General features: G+C 45.5%; 1 protein-coding gene and 1 pseudogene across 2 annotated transcripts in view; one reads left to right on the top strand and one right to left on the bottom strand.

The window, feature by feature from the left end:
* The first annotated feature begins 7,595 nt into the window (after window positions 1-7,595).
* Window positions 7,596-27,893, top strand: part of RNF157 (ring finger protein 157) — an 80,557-nt gene continuing 60,259 nt past the window's right edge. For both annotated transcript variants that reach the window (XM_065896850.1, XM_065896851.1), the window contains exon 1: window positions 7,596-7,683. In XM_065896850.1, coding sequence (XP_065752922.1) covers window positions 7,596-7,683 — 88 coding nt within the window. The remainder of the gene's footprint in view (window positions 7,684-27,893) is intronic.
* Window positions 17,596-27,524, bottom strand: LOC136138314 (NHP2-like protein 1 pseudogene; annotated as a pseudogene).

Raw genomic sequence — 27,893 nt, 5'->3', positions numbered from 1 at the left:
AGAACACGCCTTGTCACCAACAAAATCCATGCCCATCATGCCTTGGACCCTGGGAGCAGGCAGAGAAAATCCTGTGACCTGCCCTTGGGGAGCTGCCAGACCAGAGCTGTCCTACTGCCTGGGGTGTGTACTAAGCCCAGTCATCAGATGGGATTGTGCAAGGACACAGGATGTCTGTCCAGACCTGAAGGCAGTTACAAAGCACAGGGTTCACCAAAGTGTCTATAGGAGAGAAGTTTAAGGCCAAGAAAGACTTCCATAGACAAGAGGAGACGGGAGTCAAAGGCCTTGTTGAAAAATGGTCCTAATTCAGATGCAGAGATGAGGTAGAAGGAAGTGGGATAAGGAAGGCAGATTAAAGTTAGGGAGACAAGGTGAAGGTGAGGTGGAGAGACGTCCCCACACGTCGCCCTTTTTCACTGGTGCCACTACAGACAGAAATACTCTGCTGGCTCAGTGACCAGCAGGCCTGGCACAGGGACAGGTTTTCGCCATGGAGGCTGGTAGGACAAGCGATCTGTGGGGAAGACCTGGGGCTTTAGGCTCAGGCAGTTTCCTGCTCCCTGGTGGAGTGAGGTTCAGTTTCCTCATCTGGGAAATGGGAACAATAATCCTACTTACCTCTAGGGGTTCTGAAGATTAAATGAGCTAATGCATTCAAAAGTGCTTGGATGGAGTCATTGTTCAAAATCGATTATTCTTTGTAAGTATTTAACTAGTCATTTATCTAATGACTCTTACCCATACGGGAAACTATGTGGCCAGTCCTTCTGGGGGATTTGAAGAAACCTAAGGCCAGGGGTGTGCTGGCAAACTGGCTCTGGGGAGCAGGGGAAGCCCTGATGGGCAGCATTCGATGCTTTCTGTGGACTAAATGGTCCCATTATGGCCAGTTTCAAGCTACTGGCCGTTTAACAACTTGGCTGGCAAAATTCCAAACAATCAGCTCTGGAGAGCAGGCCCCAGCCCAATGGGCTTTCTCTCTAGTTAGCAGATGACACATAAATGAAAAGTTAACAATGGTGGCTCACAGATACACAGCCCAGTCCACAGATGGCCTATCTAGAGGGCCTTTGAGGGTGACATTCGCTTCCAGTGCAGACACTGGGGATGCCGTGCGTTGGGAAGAAGAAAGGGGTGCAGGCTGGCTTTTTATCTGGCCATTCAGGAGCCCACAGGTGTGATGGCGGAGATGTGTTCCTGGCGGTTTGGGTTCCAATGGCGCAGAAAGGGGGTGTCTCAGGGGATCCAAGCCCTGGGCTCTGCCTCCCTCTATTGTAGTTCTATCATCTGCACCATGAAGGCACAGGTTTTTTTTTTTTTTTTATGTTTTGGCCGCGTGGTTTGCGGGATCTTAATTCCCTGACTAGGGATTGAAACTGGGCCCCCTGTAGTGGAAGTGTGGAGTCTTAACCACTGGACCACCAGGGAATTCCCAAAGGCAGGGTCTTGAATGCACATCCTGGCTCAGAAATCCCGGACCCCTGACTTTAAAAAGTTATCTTTTGGGAGCTTCCCTGGTGGCGCAGTGGTTAGGAATCTACCTGCCAATGCAGGGGACACGGGTTCGAGCCCAGGTCCGGGAAGATCCCACATGCCATGGAGCAACTAAGCCCGTGTGCCACAACTACTGAGCCTGAGCTCTAGAGCCCGCGAGCCACAACTGCTGAGCCCACGTGCCACAACTACTGAAGCCCGCACGCCTAGGGCCCGTGTTCCGCAACAAGAGAAGCCACCACAATGAGAAGCCCGCGCACTGCAACGAAGAGTAGCCCCTGTTTGCCACAGCTTGAGAAAGCCCGCGCACAGCAACAAAGACCCAGTGCAGCTGAAAAATAAATAAAAAACAATTATCTTCTGGAATCCAATTGCTTCATAACAATATTTTTATTATTGAAGTTTAGTTGATTTACAATGTTGTGTTAGTTCCAGGTGTACAGCACAGTGATTCAGTTATATATGTCTATTCTTTTTCAGATTCTTTTCTCTTATAGGTACTAATGATTTTTTAAATTAAAAAAACATTAGCATTTATTGAGCCCCTGCTGTGTGCCAGGAACTGTGCTAGGGCTTTACATAGCTTGTCCAACTGAATGTTCAGACAGCTCTTTGCTGTTCTCATGTTCATTTATAGAGGAGGAAACTGAGGCTCGGAGAGAATGAGGAAATTTCCCAAGACGCACAGATGGTAATATAAGAACTGGGCTTAGGACCTTGTTCTGATTGGCTCCAGAGCCTGATATGCCTTTTGCCTTTGGAACCTGGGGACATCCTGCATATAAGTACATATCAAGTGAGGTATACAGAAATTTATTCACACAATAAGACTTCTGAGAAAAGAAGAGCCAACTGTGGGCCACGGTTCTCAGAGGCAGCTTCATGGAAAAGGTCAGATTTCAGCTAAGTGGGATTGACCTCAGCACACAGGTGTGACACAAACCAGGTTTTTTTTTTTTTTTTTTTTTTTTTTTGCGGTACGCGGGCCTCTCTCACTGTTGTGGCCTCTCCTGTTTCGGAGCACAGGCTCCGGACGCGCAGGCTCAGCGGCCACGGCTCACGGGCCCAGCAGCTCCGCGGCATGTGGGATCTTCCCGGATGTGGGCACGAACCCGTGTCCCCGGCATCGGCAGGCGGACTCTCAACCACTGCGCCACCAGGGAAGCCCACAAACCAGGTTTTTTATGAGCAAACACATGAGCCGGAATGACAGCTGTTTTCAGGGTACGAGCGGGGTTTATTGGGACACAGAGGGAGAAAAGGGCTCAGGGATAAAATATCTGCCTTGTGTAGGGTAATAGGGAGCCACTAAAGGTATACGGGCAGTAACATGATGACAGGTGTGTATCAGGAAAGTTAAGCAAACAGTGATTTTTAGAATGTATGAGAGGAAAGAGGGCCAAGATGCAGGAAAAGCAGAGAGGAAGCTGATGAAATTGCTAGGCCTCTTTTTATACACAGAGAGCATCTTGGACTATAAAAGGTAACAGTACATAACAAAGCAATATAATACACCTCATGGTACCTAAAAGAGATCTGAGGCTTCCAGCAGAACCACAACAGCAAGTGGTACCTCCGTTTATTACTCTGACAGGCTCAACACATGTTCTTTGAAGTGTCCCTGATGAAGATAGTAGGTGTCACCTAAATGAACAAGCAATTAGCTCAGGAATAAATGTGTCTTTGTAAATGGAGTCATGGAATTGACCAATGCTCAGACTTTAGCAGGGATGCACCGTGAGTGTGTATGTGACACTTTTAACCTGCTTGCTAAGAATCTGATCTAACCCTCGGTGGTGGGTCTCACCCCCTTTCCTCATCTGCCCTTAGGTTCCCGTGCCTGGGAGGAGATGAATGACTGATCTGACCTCAGCTCCAGTTTCAGGGGAGTAGAGGGAGTGTGTAGGGAGACTCCAGCTGAGAGAAGTTCTGTGGCTTCTTTATGCCAGCTGGAGCTCAGGATTGGATAACTTCCACGGCAGGGTGGTTTATCGTGTGTGGGCACTGGTATCACAACAGGTGAACATGTGTTTGTGTTGGATTTCTGAACTTATTCCTTGAGTTGATTTGTCCTCTTATACCAGCTCTAGAAGTCAACCTACCTTGCAAAAAAAGAAACCAAACCAGCAATACGGGTTTCCCACAGCGAGGCCCAGTGCACCGAAGCCTGGGATCCCTGGGTTCTGAGCCAGGCTTCCACTGGCCTGGCCTTGAGAAAGTCCCTTCCCCTCCCCAGGCTGTAGCTGCCTCACCGGTCAGGTGAGGGAGCCTGGACTAGACGGTCTTCCGACTTCTTTCAGATCTGATGCTCCAGCCAGGACTCGTGTTGTCAAGAAACCCTGGGAGAAGGAAGAGAATTTGTTCTCAGTTTCTCTCTTTGATTTTCTAAGTAACCGCAGTTGAGCATAGAGGTGTGGAGGATGTCACCACGCTGCCTCTTCCACATTCTGGTTTCTCTGGGTAGCAGGAGACAGATGCTGGGCTTTTTGCCTGCCTGAGTGTTTCCCCAGGAAGAGCAGAGGGGGCAGCGGATTCAAACTGGGCTGAAATGTTAGTGGTGCCTTCTTTCACGCTGATTTTATCACACAGCATGTGCGGCCCCAGGTGGGGCTGAGCTCAAAACCAGAAGAAGGGCAGGGAAGTGAAGGGAGAAGCGAATGTACAGAAACGAGCTTTACGGGCTCTAGTGTTTGATAGAAACAATCTGGGACTAAAGTAAAGCAAAATAGAACGAACTCTCCTAATTTCTTTAAAGGAGTCCTTGAATGGGATTAATGTCCCAGGTCTTCCATTTCTCCAAATGCCAGATGCCTGGGCAGCAGGGCTGCAGCCAGGGTGAGGTACCTGCGTGACACTAACAGCGAGTGCCAACTTCAAGGTCCCACCCCAGGCACCTCACCCCACCCAAAGCCACACCAGTGTAAACATTGTCTTTCATTTCAATCTTAACTTGAAAAGTAGATTAAGAAGCTACAAACCCAACTGTAGTCTGAACAGTTCTCCTTTGTTAGGGGCACACAGCTGAGCAGGAAATTAACAATGAAGAATTCACCCTTGGCAAGAAGCAAAATGTGAAAGGCCGATTACTGATTGCCTAATGGGCAAGGTTATTTTCCTCAACAGAGAGCCTTAGGTCCTCAGAGGAACCGTTTGCTGGGTCCCAAAACACTTAGGCTCAGCCCCCTCTGTCAGCGTCACAGGAAGTGAAATTCCCTGCTTGTGCTTTTAGCTTTAATCCACTTAAGCCGTGAGCTTAAGATCAGGGGCTGTGTGTTGTGACTGGGCCCATCTTTTGGATACTCAGAACAGCCGGGGCTCTAACCTTCCTGTCCCCGCTAGCCCAGGCAGAAGGGCCAAGCAAACAGCCAAGAAGGGGCCTGTCTTAGCTCCTTCAGGTCCCCGAGGTATTCCCTGCTCTGCTGCCTTAGGAGCGCTGTGCTTGCTCCATACAGGGCAGCGTCCATCAGCTCTTCACCTACAGGCTCTCTCTCCCTCCTGATACAGGAATCTGTGCAAATCTTCGAAATGAATGGATGTGTTACAAAGGTGGAAAATGCACATCTGAGCTGAAACCAGGACAGCCAACATGAACAAAATTAAAAGCTCAAGGGGACTAGCTGACCTAGAAATTACTCATCCCTCTGTTCCCCTCCCCACAGCCTTCTCCTTTCTCCCTTGGACCCAAGGTTGAGAAGAAGGGCGAAGACCTGATAAAATACGTAGCTTTTACCTCCCTGCCTTCCTCGGATGCTTAGAGGAAACCCCTGAGACCTTTAAACGCAGGGCTCTCCGCTGGGCTGCATCCACAGCGTGGAAATGGATAGGACGCCTTGAGGCTATTCACCCAAAGGATGCATGGTATTTGCATGTAATTTCCCTATGCACTCTGCACCACTCCTCCCCAGACCATTTGTTCAAGTTAAAAGTATTTTTATGGCTCTCTTGATGGGAGTCATTTCTGGATTTTTCCTCTTGTCTGTGCCATCTTCTCCCTCAGGGCCTCTCCTTGGCCCAGATCTCTGGCAAGGGAGTCAAGAGGCACCAAGGAAGGACCTGGGAGGAATGCAGTGGCGGCTCTTCCAAGGGTTCGCTTATCTCGCTTGCACCCTGAGCACCGGTAGAGGTTTTCTTTTCCAAAACTGTAACATTACGTGATTAGTAGACGGTGGGACTCTAATTCAATTCACAGAAAGTCTCTTCAAGCTAGAATTTTCCCTCCTTTTCTCTTCTGTCTCATGACCCTAGGCAGGGACAAGAACAGATCCTTGCAAGCAATGGGATGGAGCTGCCTCATTGAGCCACAACCTGCCTGGCTCTGGCTGGGACAAAGAAACCTGAAGACATGGGTAAACCCATTAAGGGCATGGTGCCCCCTTTACCAAATGCTGAGGGCAGGAAGGACAAAGGCTTCTTAACAGGGTCTAAGATTATAAGACATTTTACTCTGTGATGTGCTGAAGGCCTTCTGCTTTGAGGCGGTTCTAGATGACTTGTATTTTCCCTTTACCCAGTAGTTACAAGGTGGGCCTATGTGTGGTGAAAGGAGTATCCAGGAGGTCCCTTCCAAAGGTATGTCCAAAAGCCTTCTAGTGATGAGGGTCGAGGGCTCGGGGGGAAGGCTCTGAACTCCTCTAGGGAGACCTGGTACTTGGGAGAGGCTGCCCATCCGCTCTTCTGGGCCAGGGACTTGCCCTGTCGCTCAGACCCTCCTCGGCATCAGTCGAAAAAAATGACAGGGATGTGTTCCTGCCTTCCTGGGGACCTTGGAGAAAACCAAGGCAATTGGGCGTCAGTATCTTCGTCACCAGGTCTGAAGCTGAAGAGAGGGCGATGAAAACTACAAAGGACAATCAGGAAAGAGACGCTATGGTATGGCTTTGCAAACCTAATCAAGGGAACTCGAGGCCCCAAACTGTACTGTGTGTAGAGACGCTCTTGAAATCATGTTCTAGCAGCTGAAGTTCTTGCTGATCAGTCCACCCGCTCAGAAAAAAACACCAGACACACACACACACAAAATAAAAGTTTTAAAACACAAATGTCCGTAATTAAGCTCTGGAGTGACGTCTTCTGCCTGTCCAAGCATCCCACTGTTGTTGGGTGTGTGCTGTCATCCAGAGGAGCCCCTGCTCTGCCCGGCCCACTCGCGTCCCACTGCGTCGACTCTCCTCGCTCGCAGGCCTTTCCAAAGTTTCCGAAAGGTGCAGAGTCCGGGGTTGAATGTCTTGATCTTACTTTGGCTTGATGGTCCCCTAACTTCAGGACTACATGAGCTGCCCAAGGGACCCATAAACAGGGAACAGGTATAGCTTTCTGCGCTTTGAAAGGAGCTAAATGACAGGAATGGCGACCTCGTCCTAGCGGGTCCCCAGCGCTCACCAATCTCCCCGCCCCCTGGGAGCCCCTTTGGGGCTGAGGCTCTGGGGGCGGGAACCCACCCGAACTGCCCCGGCTGGGAGACTGGGGGCGCCCCTCTGCGGGGTTTCTGACCACTGGCTTTGGCAGATGCTGAGGGGTGGGGCTGGAGAAGGCTTCCCCCGGGCCGGGAAGCCGCGTGCGCCTTTCGGATGTTGGGGGACAATGGTGACCAAACTCCCGGCCTCGGCCTGGAGCGCGGCGAGGAGGCGGCTCCCGCGCGGTCACCTGACGGGGTCAGCGGGCTCCGCGGGGCAACGCGTCCTCGGCGCTTTCAGCCCGCGGAGGGCCGCGAGCCCCGGGTCGGCCCCGCGCGCCCGGCCGCCGCTCCGCCGCGTCCCGCTGCCCATTGGCTGGCGCGGCGCGGCGCGGCGCGGCGCGGCGCGGCCGCTCCCGCCCCGCCCCGCCATTGGCCTTGGCCGCCGCGGTCCCCGCGCGCGAGCCGCCGCTGACATCACCAGGCCTGAGGCGGCGGCGGCGCCCCCGGCCCAGCCCGCAGCCCCCCTCGGCACAGGCGCCGCCGCGGGGCCCGGCGGAGGATGGTGCGCGGCGCGCCGGGGGCTCCCCGCCGCCAGAGCCGCAGCACCGAGGCGGAGCCGTCCGCGGCGGGCAGCCGACCACCGCATCGGGCGCGGGGCGAGCGGCCGCGGTGAGGCGCCGAGGGCGGCGCGGGCGCAGCAGCCATGGGGGCCCTGACCAGCCGGCAGCACGCGGGCGTGGAGGAGGTGGACATCCCGTCCAACTCCGTGTACCGCTACCCGCCCAAGTCCGGTGAGCACGACCCAGGGCCGGGAGGAGGTCGCGGTGCTCCCGCGCGAGGGCTCCGAGGGTCCCGGGGACGCAGAGGCCGACGTCGCTGCAGAGCGATCTCGGAGGGTGGGAGGTGTTGGAGGAGGTCTGGAGGGGTGCTTTAGGGCCCTTGGCCAGGTCGCTGGAGTGGGCAGCCCTTCCGCCGGGGGACTGGAGCGGCCCCCACGCAGTCGGTCCTGTGACAGAGACGTGCGCTCGGGGCACTGCGGCTCCCGAGGGGCGGGGTGTCCGCGGCGCAGGCCGGGTTCCCGCTGGCCGCAGCGCTGCGTCCCTTCCTTCCCGCCCGGTGGTCTGTTCCCCTCGGGAGCTGAGGGTTAGGTCAGGCGGGCTTGGTATCCGAAGCAGGCGCCTGTGCCAGGTGCTGGCCCTGGTGGCCTCCGGAGAGGGAGGGACAGACACAGGTTTGAATTAGGTTTCTCAGGGGAAAGCTCCCGTCGCCTGCTGGAGGATGGAGGCCGAAAATGCGTTGGCTGTACTGGTGCTTTTTAAGAGGCTGTCAGAAGAAAGGTGTTTAACAGAAATGTTAAAGAATCAAGTATCAGAGTCACTCGGGTTGCCGCTTTGCCAAAGTAGTGGCAAGCCTGGTTTTTGGAATGAGGATAGCTCTGGGACAGGGCACAGGTATTTAAAATGTAGAGAAGTATTATGTTTGTTTTCAGAATCATTAAAAAGATGAATGTCTCCAGCCTCTGGTATGTAGCATAAATATTGGAAGTGTAGGAGAATTTTGACAGCACAAAGAGGATGACTAGTGGATCGAGCACCAGCCAATTCTGAACTGCTGGCGCGTGACCTAACTCTCTGCTCTTTATTTTTCCTTGCTTTTCTCAAGACTTCTGGGGACCCATGGCTATCATCTTCTCTTTGGCTTAGGACCTGATGAGGATTTTCGTGAAATTGGAGAGATGTCAGAATTGCAGCAGGAGAATAAAGACATAGTAATGAGATGAGCTGGTTTCTCAGCAGTCTGTCCAGTTTGTGCCAGCCCAAAGTAGGGACCAGACAGTGAACCTGCACCCTGCAGAGTGCCTGCCAGGGCTGTGTTGCTCACTGATTTGTGCCAAACAGTGAATCCTTGCAGAGATGAATATGCTTAAGAGCTGCTTTAGAACAGTCTAAGATAAAGCCGTGCATCATTAGTGTTTTAATAAAGCTCTAGCTGATTATGACTGTAGGAAACCAGTGCTAAAGGAAGCATGCATTTTGCTTTTTAGTAGACAAAAATATGCACAAGTATTGTGGATTTTTCTTTTCTGAAATCACTTAGCTTTTATTGCTCAGAATATGGAGCAGTTTTGCTGGCTTGGAGTTTACAGTAGAATTTGCTGCCTCAGAAGAGTATTCACCCCTCCTTCACTTATGGGAATAAGCAAAGGTAAATCACTGGAGGGCTAGTCCTCAAAGGATATTAATACAAGTATGAATCTTGGATGGTGATAATCAAAGGATAATGGACCAAACTAAAACTTTTCTTAACCAGCACCCTCCATACCTACAGTCTTAAATCATCCTCTCTACTCTATCAATCTTTTAAAAGTTTTACCTAATGGTAACTCTTTTTTTTTTTTAATAAATAAATATATATATTTATTTATTTATTTTTGGCTGTTTTGGGTCTTTGTTGCTGCGTGCGGGCTTTCTCTAGTTGAGGCAAGCGGGGGCTACTCTTCGTTGCAGTGTGCGGGCTTCTCATTGCGGTGGCTTCTCTTGTTGTGGAGCACGGGCTCTAGGCACACGGGCTTCAGTAGTTGTGGCCCACAGGCTCAGTAGTTGTGGCTCGCAGTCTCTAGAGCGCAGGCCCAGTAGTTGTGCATGGGCTTAGTTGCTGTGCGGCATGTGGGATCTTCCCAGACAAGGGCTCGAACCTGTGTCCCCTGCATTGGCAGGTGGATTCTTAACCACTGTGCCACCAGGGAGGTCTCTGGTAACTCATTTTTAGTCAGAGCTTTTGCATGAGAGAAATATTTGTATCAAGTGGACCAAATTATGTATGTTTAAGATAAAACACGGAAAATAGGAGTCAGAACATTCATGTCCCAGTCAGCAAATCTTTGTGTACGTGAAAATATGCTGTAGTCTAGAGGCATCTCCTATCCTTCATCTGATCTTTAGATTTACCTGACTCTTTATTGGATTATAGTATTTTATTTTATTTTTTTTAATTAATTAATTAATTAATTTGGCTGTGCCAGCTCTTATTTGCCGTGTGCGGGATCTTTGTTGCCGCGTGTGGTATCTTTAGTGGCGGCATGCAAACGCTTAGTTGGGGCATGTGGGATCTAGTTCCCTGACCAGGGATCAAACCCAGGCCCCCTGCATTGGGAATGTAGAGTCTTAGCCACTGGACCACCGAGGAAGTCCCTGGATTATAGTATTTTAGACCCAAAGGAACCTTGCAGAGAATTTGGCCCCAGACCCATTCATTTCACCGGTAAGAAAATGGAGGCCCAGAGAAATGAACTGGTAAGGCCAGGGTTACCCAGCAAGTTAATGCTCTTCTTACCAAAGCCTCTGCCTTTTTCAAGGAATTGAATTTTGAACTTGTCCTTGATGGTTTGTGGAATGGAGGCTATTCTGCATCAGGATTGAGACAAAACTCAGAGGCCTGTCTCCCTGTCGAAGAATCAGACTGGGTTGATTTTGAGGTCTCCCTATCTTGAGTACGGAAAGTAGAACAAAGCAAATAGCAGAGTCAGTTTTCTCCAGGTGACTAAACTGGCTGAGCTGAGACCGCCCTCTGGCTCAGTGGAAAGTCTCTGTTACTCCATGGCCTTGGAGTAGTTGTTTCAGCAAGCGCATGGTCATCTGTCCCTGTAATGATGGTCACAGTGCCCAGAAGAAATTGCTTTTTCTTTCTTTTTGGCTGCACTGGGTCTTCGTTGCTGCGCGCGGGCTTTCTCTAGTTGCGGCAAGTGGGGCTACTCTTCATCGCGGTGCACGGGCTTCTAATTACGGTGGCTCCTCTTGATGTGGAGCATGGGCTCTAGGCAGGCGGGCTTCAGTATTTGTGGCATGCAGCCTCAATAGTTGTGGCACACGGGCTTAGTTGCTCCACGGCTTGTGGGAACTTCCCGGACCAGGGCTTGAACCCTTGTCCCCTGCGTTGGCAGGTGGATTCTTAACCACTGTGCCACCAGGGACATCCCTCTTTTTTGTGTTTTTAAAGGAACCCCTTAGTTTTGTATGCACATTGAGCTAGAAACACTTAAAAAGTATTGAGAACAGCCGATTTCATGTTGGAACTTGGGTTTACAGCTTTTTTTTCTTTCTTTAATAGAGATAGGTGAAAATAAAATAGCCTAAAATTACTTAGAATTATTTTTTTTTGAATAAGTAATATGGTCACGTGGTTCAAAGTTTAAAAGAATGAAAAGGCGTACAATGAAAGTCTAGTTCTCACTGTAGCTGTTCATCCACCCAGTTCCTCCCCATACATACGTAACCACTTTCTGGAATTCTTCCAGAGTTTCTTGTGGAAATACAAGCATAGCATGCTACTTAGACTGCTCTGCACCTTGTTTTGTATTTGTTTTGTTTACTTTCAAACATATTGGAGATCTTTTTATATTATCTCCATATTAGAGAGGGTTTTTTGTTGTTGTTCTTTTTATTAAAAAAAACAACTGTGTAACGTTCCTTTGTGTGCGCACGCTATCAGTTTTTAACATAGTCTATTGGTGAACATTTGGGAGCGGTTTTTTTTTTTTCAGTCTTTTACTATGGCAAACAATGCAGCAATGGTTAATGTTATACACATGTTCTTAGGTGATTTGGGGCTTTGTTAATAAATACATAAATATTACTCATTTAAATAGCAGAAGGTACGATGGGAGTTTGTTTCTGTAGAGTATTTCTCCATTATCACAGCAAGCTATTTATAGCACTGTTCTGCATTTGGTCGTGCCTTTTAATTTTTGAGTTAGAAACCATATGTGCTTTTAAAGCCTTCTCTGAGACCTTTGCTTCTTTCAAAGCCCACGGTCGTTGGTTCAGTCAAGTTAGGGCTTTGCTGAGGTGGTTGTTTTTATGCGTGTAGGCCCGACTTTTGAAAGGGGTCCCCAGGTTGATAAGAGTCATTATTTCTGTTTTCTCTGTCAAGGAAGAAATACGCATACTATAAAGACAATTTAAGCCATTTTAATTCAGTACCTGATAAATCTAGTTCACTTTTCTCTTACATATTTGAGCAACTTGGAAAATAGGAGTAATTCATTTTGCTCAGGTGTTAAGAGGGAAACCTATTATAAAAATTCAGAATGGTAATCAGAGTCCTGAGCAGCTGACATCATCATCTTCCAAATTTTTGTTATATTGGAGTACACATATGCTTGTCAAGTGGGTCTGTCCTAGGGCAGACCACATTTCTAAAGCGTGGATACTGAGCCTTCGCTTATCAAATAGTTATAAAAGTTTCTCTTAGCTTTTAGGAGCATCAGGTAAATATGTTTCGAAACCAGGGGCTTTCAAAGATGGAACTTACTGCAGAATAAAGAATTATTTGGTTTTGGCACATTTTGATTGGTACGTTACCTAAAATTAAGTAGGTTTCTGAAATTCATAGTAAATACATTTAATACCATAAAAAATGTAAAGGTTCTTCCATTTAATGATGGAATCATCAAGATCAAGAGTTCAAACACTAGTATTATTTTTTTTTAATAAATTTGTTTATTTAATTTATTTTTGGCTGTGTTATGTCTTCGCTGCTGCGCGAGTGCTTTCTCTAGTTGCGGCGAGCGGGGTCTGCTCTTCGTTGCAGTGCGTGGGCTTCTCATTGCCGTGGCTTCTCTTGTTGCGGAGCACGGGCTCTAGGCACGTGGGCTTCAGTAGTTGTGGCACGCGGGCTCCGTAGTCGTGACTCACGGGCTCTAGAGCACAGGCTCAGTAGTTGTGGCGCACAGGCTTTGTTGCTCTGCGGCATGTGGGATCTTCCCGGACCAGGGCTCGAACCCGTGTCCCCTGCATTGGCAGGCGGATTCTCAACCACTGAGCCACCAGGGAAGCCCCAGTATTATTTTTGAACACTTAAAACGTGGTAATTCTTCTACTTTCGAAACCTCCAGTATTTTTGCTTTATCTGTACTTTACTTCATTAAGAGCAGACTGATTTCTTTCACTTCTTGATTTTGCCTTATGATTTGGGGCCTTTCACTTACTCATATGATGGTGGTTGCGTTCTTTTGTTCTTTAGCATCTCTTTTCTCTTTCTGTTTATTACCATCAGTGCACATTCTTGGGCACCTGCTATGCGTTGTGCTGTGCACCAGTGTATAGATTCTGATCCTGTGATTTTGATGCCTGTGGCAATCAGCAGGATAGAAGCCCTCAGAATCAACTTTGTAATTCATGATGTGGGTCACAGAAGGGAGGATTAACAATATAAGCTATCTGATGGCTGTATCAGCCAGGGTTCTCCAGAGAAAGAGAACCAATGGGAGATAAATACATATAATTGGCCTCCATTATTGTGGGGGCTGGCAAGTCTAAAGTTTGTAGGACAGGCCAGCAAGCTGGAAGCTCAGACAGGAGTTGACGTCGTATTCTTCAGTCTGAAATCTGTAGGACAGTCTGCCAGATGAGAAACTCAGGCAGGATTTCTATGTTAGTCTTAAAGCAGAATTTCCTTTTCTCCAGAAAACCTCAGTTTCTGCTCTTAAAGCCTTCAACTGATTGGATGAAGCCCACCCACATTATCAAGGGTAATCTATTTTACTTAAAGTCAACTAATTATAAATGTTAATCACATCCAGAAAATATCCTTGCAGCAACATCTAGATTAGTGTCTGGACGAACAGCTGATCACCATAGCCTAGCCAAGGTGACATAAAAATTAACAGTCATAGTGGCTTCTTTTTTTTTTTTTTTGGCCATACCCCGCAGCCTTATGGGATCTTAGTTCCCCAACCAGGGATTGAACCCACGCTCTCAGCAGTGAAAGCACAGAGTCCCAACCACTGAACTGCCAGGGAATTCCCAGTGGCTTCTTTTATTTTTTTTTATAAATTTATTTATTTATTTATTGGCTGCATTGGGTCTTCGTTGCTGTGCGTGGGCTTTCTCTAGTTGCAACGAGCGGGGGGCTACTCTTCGTTGTGGTGCGTGGGCTTCTCATTGTGGTGGCTTCTCTTATTGTGGAGCCTGGGCTCTAGGCATGCGGGCTTCAGTAGGTGTGGCACGAGAGCTCAGTAGTTGTGGCTCACGGGCTCTAGAGCGCAGGCTCAGTAGTTGTGGTGCACAGGCTTAGTTGCTCTGCAGCATGTGGGATCTTCCCAGACCAGGGCTTGAACCCGTGTCTCCTGCATTGGCAGGCAGATTCTTAACCACTGCGCCACTAGGGAAGTCCCCCGCAGTGGCTTCTTATTTTAACAAATTATTCTTGCTAAATAGGTGCTGAGCTCAAGTTTTTAGTTTCTGAGAGAGTGCTTGTGCTGGGAAAACATATTTTTAAAAGTCTAAAAATTGCAGTCTTTAAAAATCATTATTTAAAAATTACGCTCCTTCCTGGACTTCCCTGGTGGTCCAGTGGTTAAGAATCCGCCTTCCAATGCAGGGGACACGGGTTCGATCCCTGGTCGGGGAGCTAGGATCCCACATGCCGCGGGGCAAGTAAGCCTGAGAGCTACAACAAAGAGCCCACACGCCGCATGAAAGATCTCGTGTGCCACAACTAAGACCTGATGCAGCCAAAAATTAAAAAATAAAAATTACACTCCTTCCAAAATTTCAGTGCTTATCATCTAGTATCAAAGATAGAATGCAGGCATACAGGGATAAATAAGAATACAGAATATACCATGACCAGGGATCTATCTCAGTAATGCAAGGTTGGTTTAATATCTGAAAAATCAATCAGTGTTAATACACCATATTGGTAGAATAAAGAATAAAAACTACATGATCATCTCAATAGACGCAGACAAAACGTTTAACAAATCCAACACCTTTTCAAGATGAAAAACACTCAGCAAACTTGTAATAGAAGGGTACTTCCTCAATCTGATACAGAGCATCTACAAAGAGCTCATAACTACCACTCTACTTAAAGGTGAGATACAGATGCTTTCCTGCTAAGATCTAGAAGAAGACAAGGGCGCCTGCTTTTGCCATTCAGTATTAACTGGAGATTCTAACTAGTACAATAAGGCAAAACAAACAAACACATTTTTAAAAAAATTTAAGGCAACCAGATTGTAAAGAAAAAAGTGAAACTGTCTTTATTCATAGATGACATGATCCTATGTATAGAAAATACCAAAGATTCCACAAAAAAGCCTACTAGAACTAAAAAATGAGTGAGGAACATTGCAGATACAAGATCAGATCAACTGTGCTTTTATATACAAGAAATGATCTGAAAATGAAATTAAGGAAACTATTGCCATTCCCAGTAGCATCAAAAAGAATACAGGGGCTTCCCTGGTGGCGCAGTGGTTGGGAGTCCGCCTGCCGATGCAGGGGACGCGGGTTCGTGCCCCGGTCTGGGAGGATCCCGCGTGCCGCGGAGCGGCTGGGCCCGTGATCCATGGCCGCTGAGCCTGCGCGTCCGGAGCCTGTCCTCCGCAACGGGAGAGGCCACAACAGTGAGAGGCCCGCGTAACGCATAAAAAAAAAAAAAAAAAAAAAAAAAAAAAAAAAAAAAAAAGAATACAGTTCTCAGGAATAAATTTCACATAGTAAGTATATGATTTGTACAATGGAAATTCTAAAATGTTGCTGAGATTGATGCTTTAACTAAAAAAGTTTAAAGAGATCTGAATAAATAGACGTTTCATGTTCATGGAATGGAAAATTCAGTATTGTTGAGATGCCAGTGTTCTCCAAATTGATCTGAAAATTGAGTACATTTTCTGGTAAAATCCCAACAGACTTTTTTTTTTTTTTTTTTTTTGTGGTATGTGAGCCTCTCACTGTTGTGGCCTCTCCTGTTGAGGAGCACAGGCTCCGGACGCACAGGCTCAGCGGCCATGGCTCATGGGCCCAGCCGCTCTGCGGCATGTGGGATCTTCCCAGACCAGGGCGTGAACCCGTGTCCCCTGCATCGGCAGGCGGACTCTCAACCACTGCGCCACCAGGGAAGCCCTCCAACAGACTTTTATGAAGAAATTGACCAGCCAATTCTAAAATGTATGTGGACATTCAAAGGACCTAGAATATCGAAAACAATTTTGAAAAGGAAGAACAAACTTGGAGGATTTTCACTACCCAATTTCAAAAATTACTATCAAGCCATGGTGTGGTATTGGTACAACAAGAAGCATATAGATCAGGGACATCCTTGGTGGTCCAGTGGTTAAGACTTCAACTTCCGACACAGGGGGTGCGGCTCAATTCCTGGTCGGGGAGCTAAGATCCCACTGGCTTGCTGCCAAAAAACCAAAACATAAAAGAGAAGCAATATTGTAACAAATTCAACAAAGACTTTAAAAATGGTCCACATCAAAAAAGAAAAAATAACTTAAAAGAAACAACATGTAGGGGCTTCCCTGGTGGCGCAGTGGTTGAGAGTCCGCCTGCCGATGCAGGGGACACAGGTTCCTGCACCGGTATGGGAGGATCCCACATGCCGCGGAGCGGCTGGGCCCGTGAGCCATGGCTGCTGAGCCTGCGTGTCTGGAGCCTGTGCTCCACAATGGGAGAGGCCACAGCAGTGAGAGGCCCGCGTACCGCAAAAAAAAAAAAAATCACACACACACACAAAAAAAGAAACAACATGTAGATCAATGGAACAGAATTGCAAGCCAGAAATAAATCCTTATATTTATGCTCAGTTGATTTTTTTTTTTTTTTTTTTGCGGTACGCGGGCCCCTCACTGTTGTGGCCTCTCCCGTTGCAGAGCACAGGCTCTGGATGCACAGGCTCAGCGGCCATGGCTCACGGGCCTAGCCGCTCGGTGGCATGTGGGCTCTTCCCGGACCGGGGCACGAACCCTTGTCCCCTGCATCGGCAGGCGGACTCTCAACCACTGTGCCACCAGGGAAGCCCTGCTCAGTTGATTTTGACAGAAGTACCAAGACAATTCAACAGGGAAAGGATAGGTTTTTCAACAAATGGTGGCAGCACAACTGGATATTGACAAGCAAGAAAATGAACTTAGACCCTTTCTCCACATGACCAAAAATTAACTCGCAATGGATCACAGAATGAAAATACTACCCACAGAATGGGAGAAAATATTTGCAAATCTTATGTATGGTAAGGGATTCATATCTAGAATATATAAAGAACTTGTACAATTCAAAAAACAAAAAGACGACCCGATGAAAAAAGGAGCAAAGATCTTGAGTAGACATTTGTCCAACAAAGATATACAAATGGACAGTAAGCATGTCAACAATGAAGAGATACTTAACATCATTGGCTGTTAGGGAAATGCAACTCAAAACTACGGTTAGATAATACTTCATATCCATTAGGACAGTGATAATTTAAAAAACAAATAGTAGGGCTTCCCTGGTGGCACAGTGGTTGGGAGTCCGCCTGCCGATGCAGGGGACATGGGTTCGTGCCCCGGTCCGGGAGGGTCCCACATGCCGTGGAGCGGCTGGGCCCGTGAGCCATGGCCACTGAGCCTGCGCGTCCGGAGCCTGTGCTCCGCAACGGGAGAGGCCGCAGCCCGCGTACCACAACAAAACAAAACAGAACAAATAGTAAGTGTTGGTGAGGATGTGGAGAAATTGGAATTCTGGTCCCCCGCTGGTGGGAATGTAAAACGGTACAGTTGCTATGGAAAACAGCTTGGTTTTTTTTCCAGATTTAGCGCTACAATCTTTTATAACCATAGAAGGTAGCTGGAAATACTAGATGCTAACAGACAATATGATACATAACCCCTGGGGTAGGAGTCAGCAGGGAGTTTGACAGAGACCACCTGTTTAGACTAAGAGCCTTTCAATGGATTGCTAGATGGATTGGATCTGCTGCTTCAGTTGTGAGCGTTCTTTGATGGTGACAGAGCAGGCGATGACAGGCCTGGAGACCCCACCGGCTCGCCCCGGGGCCTGCCTGGAACGCACAAACACACAGGGCACGTTCTTGTCCTCACATAGCAGTGGGAGGTGCAGGATGACCTCCAGGGGCTCGGCGTCTGCAGCCATCAAAATGAACTCAGAGATGCCTCTGTTGAGGGTTTCGGTGGCCTCACTGGCTCCTTTTTGAAGCTGCTTGTGATTGCTGAATGAGGTCCAGTAGTTTCTTGGTGAGGTGGGCATCTGCAAGAGGGTAGGCCTTCAGATTTACATCAGCCTCAATCTTGGCTCCAGTTCCACGGTATTGTCATTGGTCAAGGAGCACAGGTGATGTCAGAGTTGGAGCCCTCACTGCTGCAGAAAGCTCTATGGAAAACAGTTTGACAGTGCCTCAAATGTTCATTACTTCATAACTCAGCAATTACAGTCATATGTTACACACACACACATAATATATATATGCCCAAGAAAAATGAAAAAAAAATCCACACCAAAACATGTACATGAATGTTCATAGCAGCACTGGTCATAATAGCTAAGAGGTGGAAACAACCCGAATGTTCATTACCTGGTGAATGGAACAACTGATAAAATGTGGTAAATCCATGCAATGGAGTGTTACTTGGCAACCAAAAGGAATGAAGTATTGATATTTGCTACAGCTTGGATGAAACTTGAAAAGCACTGATGTTAAGTGAAAGAAGCCAGAGGCAGAAGGCCATATATTGTATAATTCCATTTATATGACGTGTCCAGAAGTGGCAAATCCATAGACAGAAAGTAGATTAGTGGCTGCCAGTGGCCGGGGGAGGGGGAAATGAGAAGTGACTGCTAATGGGTTTCTTTCTGGGATAATGAAAATGTTCTAAAATTAGATAGTAGTGGATAGTTGTATAACTCTGTGAATATACTAAAAAAACCATTGAATGGTACACTTTAAATAGGTGAATTATATGGTATGTGAATTGTAGCTCAATAAAACTTTTTTATTGTTACTTTAAAAAATATTTATTTATTTATTTGGCTGCTCTGGGTCTTAGTTGCGGCATGTGAGATTTTCGTTGCGGCATGCAGGATCTTTTACTTGTGGCATGCGGGATCTAGTTCCCTGACCAGGGATTGAACCCAGGCCCCCTGCATTGGGAGAGTGGAGTCTTACCCACTAGACTACCAGGGAAGTCCCAAAGCTGTTTTAAAAATGGACCTAAATTCAAGAGCTAAAACTATAAAACCCCTAAAAGAAGACATAGGAGAAACTATTTATTTGTTTCAGATTGGGCAGAGTTCTTTGATACAGTGCCAAAAGCAAAATCCATAAGAGAAAAAACTGATAAATTGGATTTCTTCCAAATTAAAAATGTTTCTACTTCAGAAGACAACGTTAAGGAAATGAAAGGACAAGCCACCTTCTGAATGAAAATATTTGCAAAACACATAAAGGATTTACTTCCAGAATGTATCGAGAACTTTTTACAGCTCAGTATTAAGAAGACGACCCAATTTACAAATGGACAAAAGAGTTGAATAGACATGTCACCAAAGAAGATATAGGAATGGCCAATAAATACATGGAAAGATGCTCAGCATTAGTAGTTATTAGGGAAACACAATTAAAACCACAATGAGATAGCACTTCAAAACCACTAGGAGAGCAACAATAAAAAAGATAATATCAAGTGTTGGTGAGAATGCAGAGAAATTGGAATCCTTGTGCGTTGTAGATGGGAATGTAAAATGGTAACAGCCAGTTTGGAAAAGAGTTTGGGAGTGTCTTTAAAAGTTAGGGACTTCCCTGGTGGCACAGTGGTTAAGAATCTACCTGCCAATGCTGGGGACATGGGTTAAAGCCCTGGTCTGGAAAGATCCCACATGCCGCGGAGCAACTAAGCCCGTGCACCACAACTACTGAGCCCGCGCTCTAGAACCCGCGAGCCACAACTACCGAACCTGTGTGCCACAACTACTGAGCCCTCACGCCTCGAGCCCGTGCTCCACAACAAGAGAAGCCACTGCAATGAGAAGTTCATGCACCACAACGAAGAGTAGCCCCCGCTCGCTGAAACTAGAGAAAGCCTGCACGCAACAACGAAGACCCAACACAGCCCAAAATAAATAAATAAATAGAAAAAGTTAAACATAAATTTACCTTATGATCTAGCAATTGCACCCCTATGAATCTATCCAAAAGAAATGACATAGATACACACAAAGATATGTATGCAAATGTTCATAACAGCATTGCTCATAATAGCCAAAAAACTGGAAATAATCCAAATGTCCATCAACTGGTGAATGGATTAACAAAATGAGGTATATTCGTACATTGTAATACTATTCAGCATTTTAAAGGAACGAACTATTGATATACGCTACACAATGCGGGTTAACCTCAAAAACGTTGTGGTAAGTGAAAGAAGCCAGATACAAGACGATGTATTATTGTATGAGTCCATTTATATGAAATGGCTAGAAAAGGCAGATATGTAGAGATAGAAAGCAGAACAGTGTTTACCTAAGGCTGGGGATGGGAGTGGGAATTAGTTGTAAATTGGCATGAGGGAGCATTTTGGGGTGGTGTTTTCAGCGGGATTGTGGTGATGGTTGATTGTAGGATGGATGAATTTTATGCTGTGTATATTGTACCTCAATAAAGCTGTTTTTAAAAATAACAGTACTGACTGGTTTATGCCAATTGAATAAAATAAAGAGAAGAGCTTCATCATTAAGGGTCGGGCTCTTGAGAGCTAATGGCCTTGAAGGTAGACTTTGAAGGCAGGTAGAGCTCTTCAATAGTCCAATGTGGAGAATAGTATTAGTAGTGGGTAAAGGTCGCCAATGGTATGGATAGATTACAGAATTACAGGTAGGAGCCAAATTTGAGAGGAAGCAAATGGTGTTTTAAGGAAGATTTATCTCTTAGAGGGATAGGTTGTGGGGAGAAAACACTGGAAGCGTAGAGACTTGCTAGGAAAGTTACCTGGTAACTCACTGTAATCAAACTTGGAAAGGGCTGAGGTCTTGACGGGGTGCTTTGCACGAAGCACATGTTCAGTGTTTTTGTAGCTTTGGTGCCTATACTGTTTTTAGCTTGGGAGCCAGAGAAGTGAGGCCCCGTTGACAGAAATTGGGAATAGGGAGCAGAAACTGCTTTTGAATTGATTCCCAAATGTCGGCCAGGGCTTTACCGCTCCTCAAAATCTAGGTAGATTCGGGACTTCCCTGGCGGTCCAGTGGTTAAGACTCCACGCTTCCACTGCAGGGGGCGTGGGTTCGATCCCTGGTTAGAGAACCAAGATCCTGCCTGCAGCACTGCACGGCCTAACTAGCTAAATAAATAATCTACGTAGATTAGACAGAAACCCACCTATTCCCCCAAATCAGAGTACAGACTTCTGACGCCCCCTCAGAGATTTCTGTGAACTCCCAGGTGACGTGTCGGGACCATGTTGGCCCCGGAGCTCCGGCTTGCTGTCTTGGCCTCATAACAAATGTAACATCGGTCCATTATTCAGTTTCTCCAAAATATTCCATTCACATAAAGTATTCAAAGCGTGGGTTCTAGGGCTTCTCTGGTGGCGCAGTGGTTGAGAGTCTGCCTGCCGATGCAGGGGGCACGGGTTCATGCCCCGGTCCGGGAAGATCCCACATGCCGCGGAGCGGCTGGGCCCTTGAGCCTTGGCCGCTGAGCCTGCGCGTCCGGAGCCTGTGCTCTGCAACAGGAGAGGCTGCAACAGTGAGAGGCCTGTGTACTGCCAAAAAAAAAAAAAAAAAACCAAAGTGTGGATTCTAGTAAAGATTTGTAGGGGGATGATGAAGTTTGGGCTTACATTGGAGAAATACAAACTCCCTAATTGTATGTCAACTAGGGAGTTTTACTGGCTCTTCAGCTCACCAATCCCGGCCTTCCTCTGTCTTAATGTCTCTTTTCCTCTTACCTCTCCTTTTTTGGACTCTTCTTTTCATTATTTCCCCTGAGAAAAAAAACAACTTACTAGGACTTCGCTGGTGGTCCAGTGGCTAAGACTCTGTGCTCCCAACGCAGGGGGCCCGGGTTCAATCCCTGGCCAGGGAACTAGATCCTGCACACCGCAACTAAAATCCTGCATGCCACAACAAAGATCCCACATGCCACAACTAAGACCCGGCGCAGCCAAGCAAATAAATAAATGAATAAATAAATAAAACAAATTACAAAGTAGTTTGAGTGCCATTAACAAGCAACAAAAACACCCATACTTTTGGCGTGCCATTCTCCGTTCTAAGTAGCTCATGAATGTATATTCCAAAAAAAGATCAAGCCTTCCCTAAGAGGAGTTCTGGTGCCAACTCTTAAGATAAAATGCCTTTCATTCCACCTCCTTCCAGAAGAAAAGGTTATTCACTGAGTTTGAGGCAAAGAAGGGATACCCAGGTAAAAAGATACGGCAGGTGGTTAAAGATTTGGACTGAAACTCCAAAGAAAGGTCAGAGACAAAGGTTTGGGAGTTGAGGATGGCAAAGGAGGGCCAACGTGTATTAATTGCCCGCTGGGCCTAGCCAGCTGCATAAATGTTATCTTATTAGATCCCAACAGCAATCCTTGGAAAGGGGTATTATTATCTCCATTTTACAAATAAAGAAGCCAATGCGGGACTTCTCGGGTGGTCCAGTGGGTGAATCCATGCAGGGGGCCTGGGTTCGATCCCTGGTTGGGGAACTCGATCCCGCATGCATGCTGCAACTAAGAGTTCGCACGCTGCAGAGAAGATCCCGTGTGCCGCCAACTAAGACCCGTTGCAACCAAAATAATAAATAAAGCCAATGCTCAAAAAAGTTAAATGATTTGTCCTAGGTCACACAGCTAGTAGACGGTGGCATCAGGATCAAATCCAGCTCTGTCTTAAGTCAAAGCCTTTGCTTTGATTCTGTGAGGAAGAGAGAGAGAGGAAGAATGAAAAAAAAGCAGAGGATGGGGCTCTTAGAGACATATCCATATTTGGGGCTGGGTGGAAAAGTGGGGCAAGAAGAAGAAGACTCAGAAATTCATGTTGAAGTCTTCTGAGCATTCGTAAGGTGAATGAATTGTGGGAAAAGACAGTTGGCCTCTTTGGTATTCCAGAGAAGAGTTTCAGTGCAGTGGTGGAAACTGTTGTAAAGATTTGAGGGGAAAAAAAAAAAAGATTTGAGGAGTTGTTGGATGTGGGGTGGGAGTAGACAGAGGATGAACTGGTGGATGGAGGGATGGATGGGTGAGTGGGTGGGTCTTAAGGCACGGCAGATGGAACTTGTTTTTGTATTTGTTTTTTTAGTCAGGGAGGGAAGACATTTGTAGAATGAGGCAAGTGGCCAGCGGAGAGAGGGGAATAGAAATCTTGAGAAAGAACGATGGTTTTTGATGAGGTCTGGAGGACATAGAGGCAGTTGGGAATGAGAACCCAGGTGAAGAAGTTAACCTTGGAATGGGGAAAAGAGGAATATCTTCTTGAGATGGGAAGAAAGTATGAATAAAAGTATGGGGAGGTTGTAAGGTGATGAAACTTTTTTGATGGAGAAGGGTTTGGGGGTTTTTTGGGGGGCTGCGCTGTGCGCGGCATGCAAAATCATAGTCTCCAACCAGGGATCGAACCCGTGCCCCCTGCAGTGGAAGCACGGAGTCTTAACCACTGGACGGCCAGGGAAGTCCCTGGAGAAGGGTTTTGAGGGAGTGCCACAAAAGAAAAGGAAGACGGGTAGAGGGGTCAGGTTTGGGGACTTGAGAATGTGGGAAAGGTTTGGGTCCATTGATATGTGCCTTGCTGTAAATACTGTAAAGCTACAGTTGTTAAAACTATATTGTACTAGTTCAGGGTAGAATAGAATCCAGATCTAGGTATATATAGCATGATAAAAATAGCATTTCAAATTAGTGGGGGAAATGGAATAGTCAGTAAATGGTGTTAGTAAAATTTCCTATTTGGAAAAAAAAAAAATTCTTATCCCATACAGTCCGTGAGGACAAATTCCAGATGTAAAAACAATCAAATAGAAAAAAAAAGCAGGCAAGCCACATAAACTAGAAAGAATAGGGAGTGTTTATCAGTAGGGAAAGAGTTAATTCAATCTGGGCACTCATTGGGATTACAGTGTAATGGTTAAGAGTACACACAGGCTCTGGAATAAAAATAGCTGGATTTGGGGCCTGACACTGCGTCTTACTAGCTGTGTGACCTTGGACAAAGTACTTAAACTGTCTGTGCATTCAATTCCTCTTTGGTAAAATTAAAAGAAAAAAGATTAGTAACACCCACCTTATAGGATTTTGAGGGATAACCTATATAATACTTGTTAGTACAGCACTGGTATAGAGTAAGCCCTCAATAAGAGGTGGTTATTATGTAGTCATTAAGAACAATGAGGTCGGGAATTCCCTGGCGGTCCAGTGGTTAGGACTCTGGTGCTTTCAGTGCTGAGGCCCGGGTTCAGCCCCTGGTTGGGGAACTAAGATCCCGCAAGCTGCTCGGAGCGAGCGGGTCAAAAAAAAAAAAGAACAATGAGACAATGAGGTCAATCCATAAGTACAGACCTGGAACGATGCCTACAGTACATTAGGGAAAAAAGCAACACGCAGATCAATATCAGTAATATCCCAATTAGGTTAAATATCAGAATAAAGCAAAACAGAAAAGCTGAATGTGTTTATATATGTATAGGAAAATCTGGAAGGCTGCAAATGGATTGTTAATAATGGAGTTACCTTTCATAGTGTTGGATTATTACTTTTTAAATTACGTACTTCTTTGTATTACTTTTTTTGCCAAAGACAGGTATTACTTATATAATTTTAAAATTTTGTTTATTTAATTTATTTTTGGCTGTGTTGGGTCGTGGCTGCTGGGCACGGTTTTCTCTAGTTGCAGCAAGCGGGAGCTACTCTTTGTTGCGGTGCGTGAACTTCTCATTGCAGTGGCTTCTCTTGTTGCGGAGCACGGGCTCTAGGCACGTAGGCTTCGGTCGTTGTGGCACGTGGGCTCAGTAGTTGCGGCTCGAGGGCTCTAGAGCACAGGCTCAGTAGTTGTGGCGCACGGGCTTAGTTGCTCCGCGGCATATGGGATCTTCCCGGACTGGGGCTCGAACACCTGTCCCCTGCATTGGCAGGTGGATTCTTAACCATTGCACCACCAGGGAAGTCCCTGTAATTTTTTTAAATAAGTGAAAAACATGAATAACAAAAGCAGCACTGTAGCATTAGAATTGGCTTGAACAGTTAGAGATGTTTAAATGCAATTTTGTTACTTTCCTTTTATTTTTGCGACCTTAAGCTTAAAGTATGTTATTGAAATGCCATGTAGATGAAGGATTTTCAAATATATGAAAGCATAATAGGATTTCCATAGCCAGTTTTTCCATATTTTAATTTTTTCTTTTTTCTTTCCTTTTCTTTTTATTTATTTAAAAATTTTTTCCCCATATTTTAATTTTGTATGAAGTTATTTTTAAGTACAATTCCATTTTCTGCAACAATCAAGGATATGACTCCATTGGTCCAAAAGTAAATAGGTGAAGATTAGTATTTTTCACGTATAGGCAGGATATCTAATTTATTTTACTGTGACCTCAATTTTTAAAAAAATACCAAAAGAAGGGAAGATTGATTAGAGATCTTGCAATAAAAACTCCCAATTAGCATGAGATAGTGACTAAAATCCAATATATATTTTGCTTCATCTTTTACTCTATACAAATTATCACAATTGTATCGTTTACTCAGCAGCGTCTTTGAATTTTGTTAGTTTTATAAAATATAAAGTTTCAAAAACCTTAAAATCTTTGATTTGGAATCATGCCATGACAATAAATAAATCGCTATTACCTAGAGGCCTAAACAGTTGGGTTTTTTCCCCCTAACCCTTTTTCTGTAGACCAACATATTTCGGTAATATCATAGATTTGGGAAAAAAAGTTATTTTAAATTAGAATAAAATTAGAGTTTCTGTTTGTTAACATTTAGGGAACCCTTTAAATACAGAGTTGTAGAAAGACGGGAAGGAGGTTTAACTACCCTTTATTGCGTGATGTGATAATACATAGTGGTCTGGGGGCAAATGTCCGAATATCTCACTGGGACAGACATAAATTCTGGAATTCACTGAGCAACACTGAATTTCATTGTGATGTTAGGAATATGCCCTAATATCTTAATTCACTGGGTAACTTATTTAAGTTAGTGAATTCTAAGATTTTTCTCTTTGTTCTCTTGCTGAGTAACAAATAGTTGTATTTTTCTTCGTGGCTAGTTGAAAAAAGAATGTGAATAGCTCCTTAAAAGTTTTTATATTGATTACCTATTGAAAGAATATTTTGGATATATTGGGATATTGGAATATCCAACATTGGGATAAATAAAATATATTCAAATTAATTTTGCTTATTTTTACTTCTTAAAAATGTGGCTATTAGATCATTTAAAATTACATATGTGGCTTGCATTTATGGCTCATGGTATACATATATACTTTTTTGGCCACGCCACGCGGCATATGGGAGCTTAGTTCCGGGACCAGGGATTGAACCCACTCCCTCTACAGTGGAAGTGTGGAGTCTTAACTATTTGACCTCCAGGGAAGTCCTGTGTTAGCATATCTTTGTTCAGTGCTGATCTGGAAGAACAGTACTAGTGTAATTTTCTTCCCTTGTAAGTAATTTGATTTTTGTTTGTCTAGATGCCTTTTTTTCTTTAATACTTTTTATAAAATACTGAAAAAATATTGTATTAGCACTGGTCATTCTGGGCCATACCTTATGGTTGTTGTTTTTTTTTTCTTGATATTTATTTTTATTGTGGTTAAAAATACATAACATTAAACTTACCATCTTAACCATTTTCAAGTGTACAGTTCATTAGTGTTAAAATCTCTAGAACTTTTTCTTCTTGCAAAACAAACTCTGTACCCATTAAACACTAATTCCCCTTTTCCCCTCCCACTCATACCTTTTGTTTTAAATATAATTTGGTTAAGAAATTATAGCCAACTAATAATGGAAAGCTTGCAGGTTATCTACTAGTCATGTGTGTTTTTTCCCATTAGCAAATAGGCAAAGAAGTGTTTTAGTGCAGCTCTTTTCCCCCTGCCGTTTCTGATTTTAGAGCTCAGTTCACTAAGAGTGCTTTTACTAAGAAGCAAAAATGTGTGCAAATTGTCCAGAAGGCATTTTTTTTCAAGGATTGTTAGTGTGTTTGATGTTCCCATCTGCTGATGTGGCCGCTCTCGGTCACTGTGCCCTGATCCACACCTCTGGGCAGCCTGGGCAAACAGGCAGAATGCTTTAGCTAGGCTGCAGATAGCAAGTTTGCTCTCTCTCTAGTCTTAACTGGGGTTATTAGCGAGGTGCATTTCAAAGAGAGGAAAAAACAAAATTTCGGTGGTCTTAAGTTTAATTTTCCTTTTACCTGATGATAAGTGCACCAAGGAAGATCAGCTTTTCCCAGGAACTTGGCATTGACGCTTCTCCTGAAATGAAAAATCCCCTTTTCATTTGTGGATTATTGACCTTAATTTTAGGTCTTGGTATATGTGTGCTCTTGATTTCTAATGCCAGGCAAGGCTACAGTTAGCTCTGCACTGCTTTCTGGATAATTTCTTTTAATGTCACAGCTCCCCCCAAAAATGGCATTTCCACTAGAACACTGTCATCTTTAACACTTTAACCCTGAAGCCATTAGTGCTCTTCTCTTGCTAGGATCAAATCTCCGTGGATTTCATTGTCCCCACATCCCTCACCTGACTGCTCCCAGGTACTGGAAACTCAACGTGTCCCACACTGAACTCAACCTGTACCACTCCAGACACCAAACCTGCTTCTCCTGGTTCTTTATTCATGATTTGGGCAAGCCATCCATCCATCAGTGTAAACATCTTTCCCTTTTCTAATGTCACCTAATGTGTAATAAATGTATAATGTCTAATGTATAAAAAATATATTTTACTAAGGTTCAACAGTAAATGACAGATTCTTTGAGATGGGTGCCTCTGCTTATGGCAACTAGGCACCTCCCTTCTCTATAAATTATGCACGTGGAAAATAGGGCTAGTAAGTGCTAGACATAAATAATTGATAACCAAGCTTTCCTAAGTGATGAATCGCGCTGTTGTATCACTGCAGATGGCTGCCCTGTGTATTTTCGTTTTGATGGGTAACTTTCAAGGGTTCCTCAGTGATTGCTTTGGTTTTGGCAGCTGTTACTTTCA

This window comes from Phocoena phocoena, chromosome 19 (assembly GCF_963924675.1).
Source record: "Phocoena phocoena chromosome 19, mPhoPho1.1, whole genome shotgun sequence".
In the NCBI taxonomy this organism is placed as follows: domain Eukaryota; kingdom Metazoa; phylum Chordata; class Mammalia; order Artiodactyla; family Phocoenidae; genus Phocoena; species Phocoena phocoena.
The sequence above is the reverse complement of the archived record's forward strand: the minus strand, read 5'-3'. Positions and strand labels throughout refer to the sequence as shown.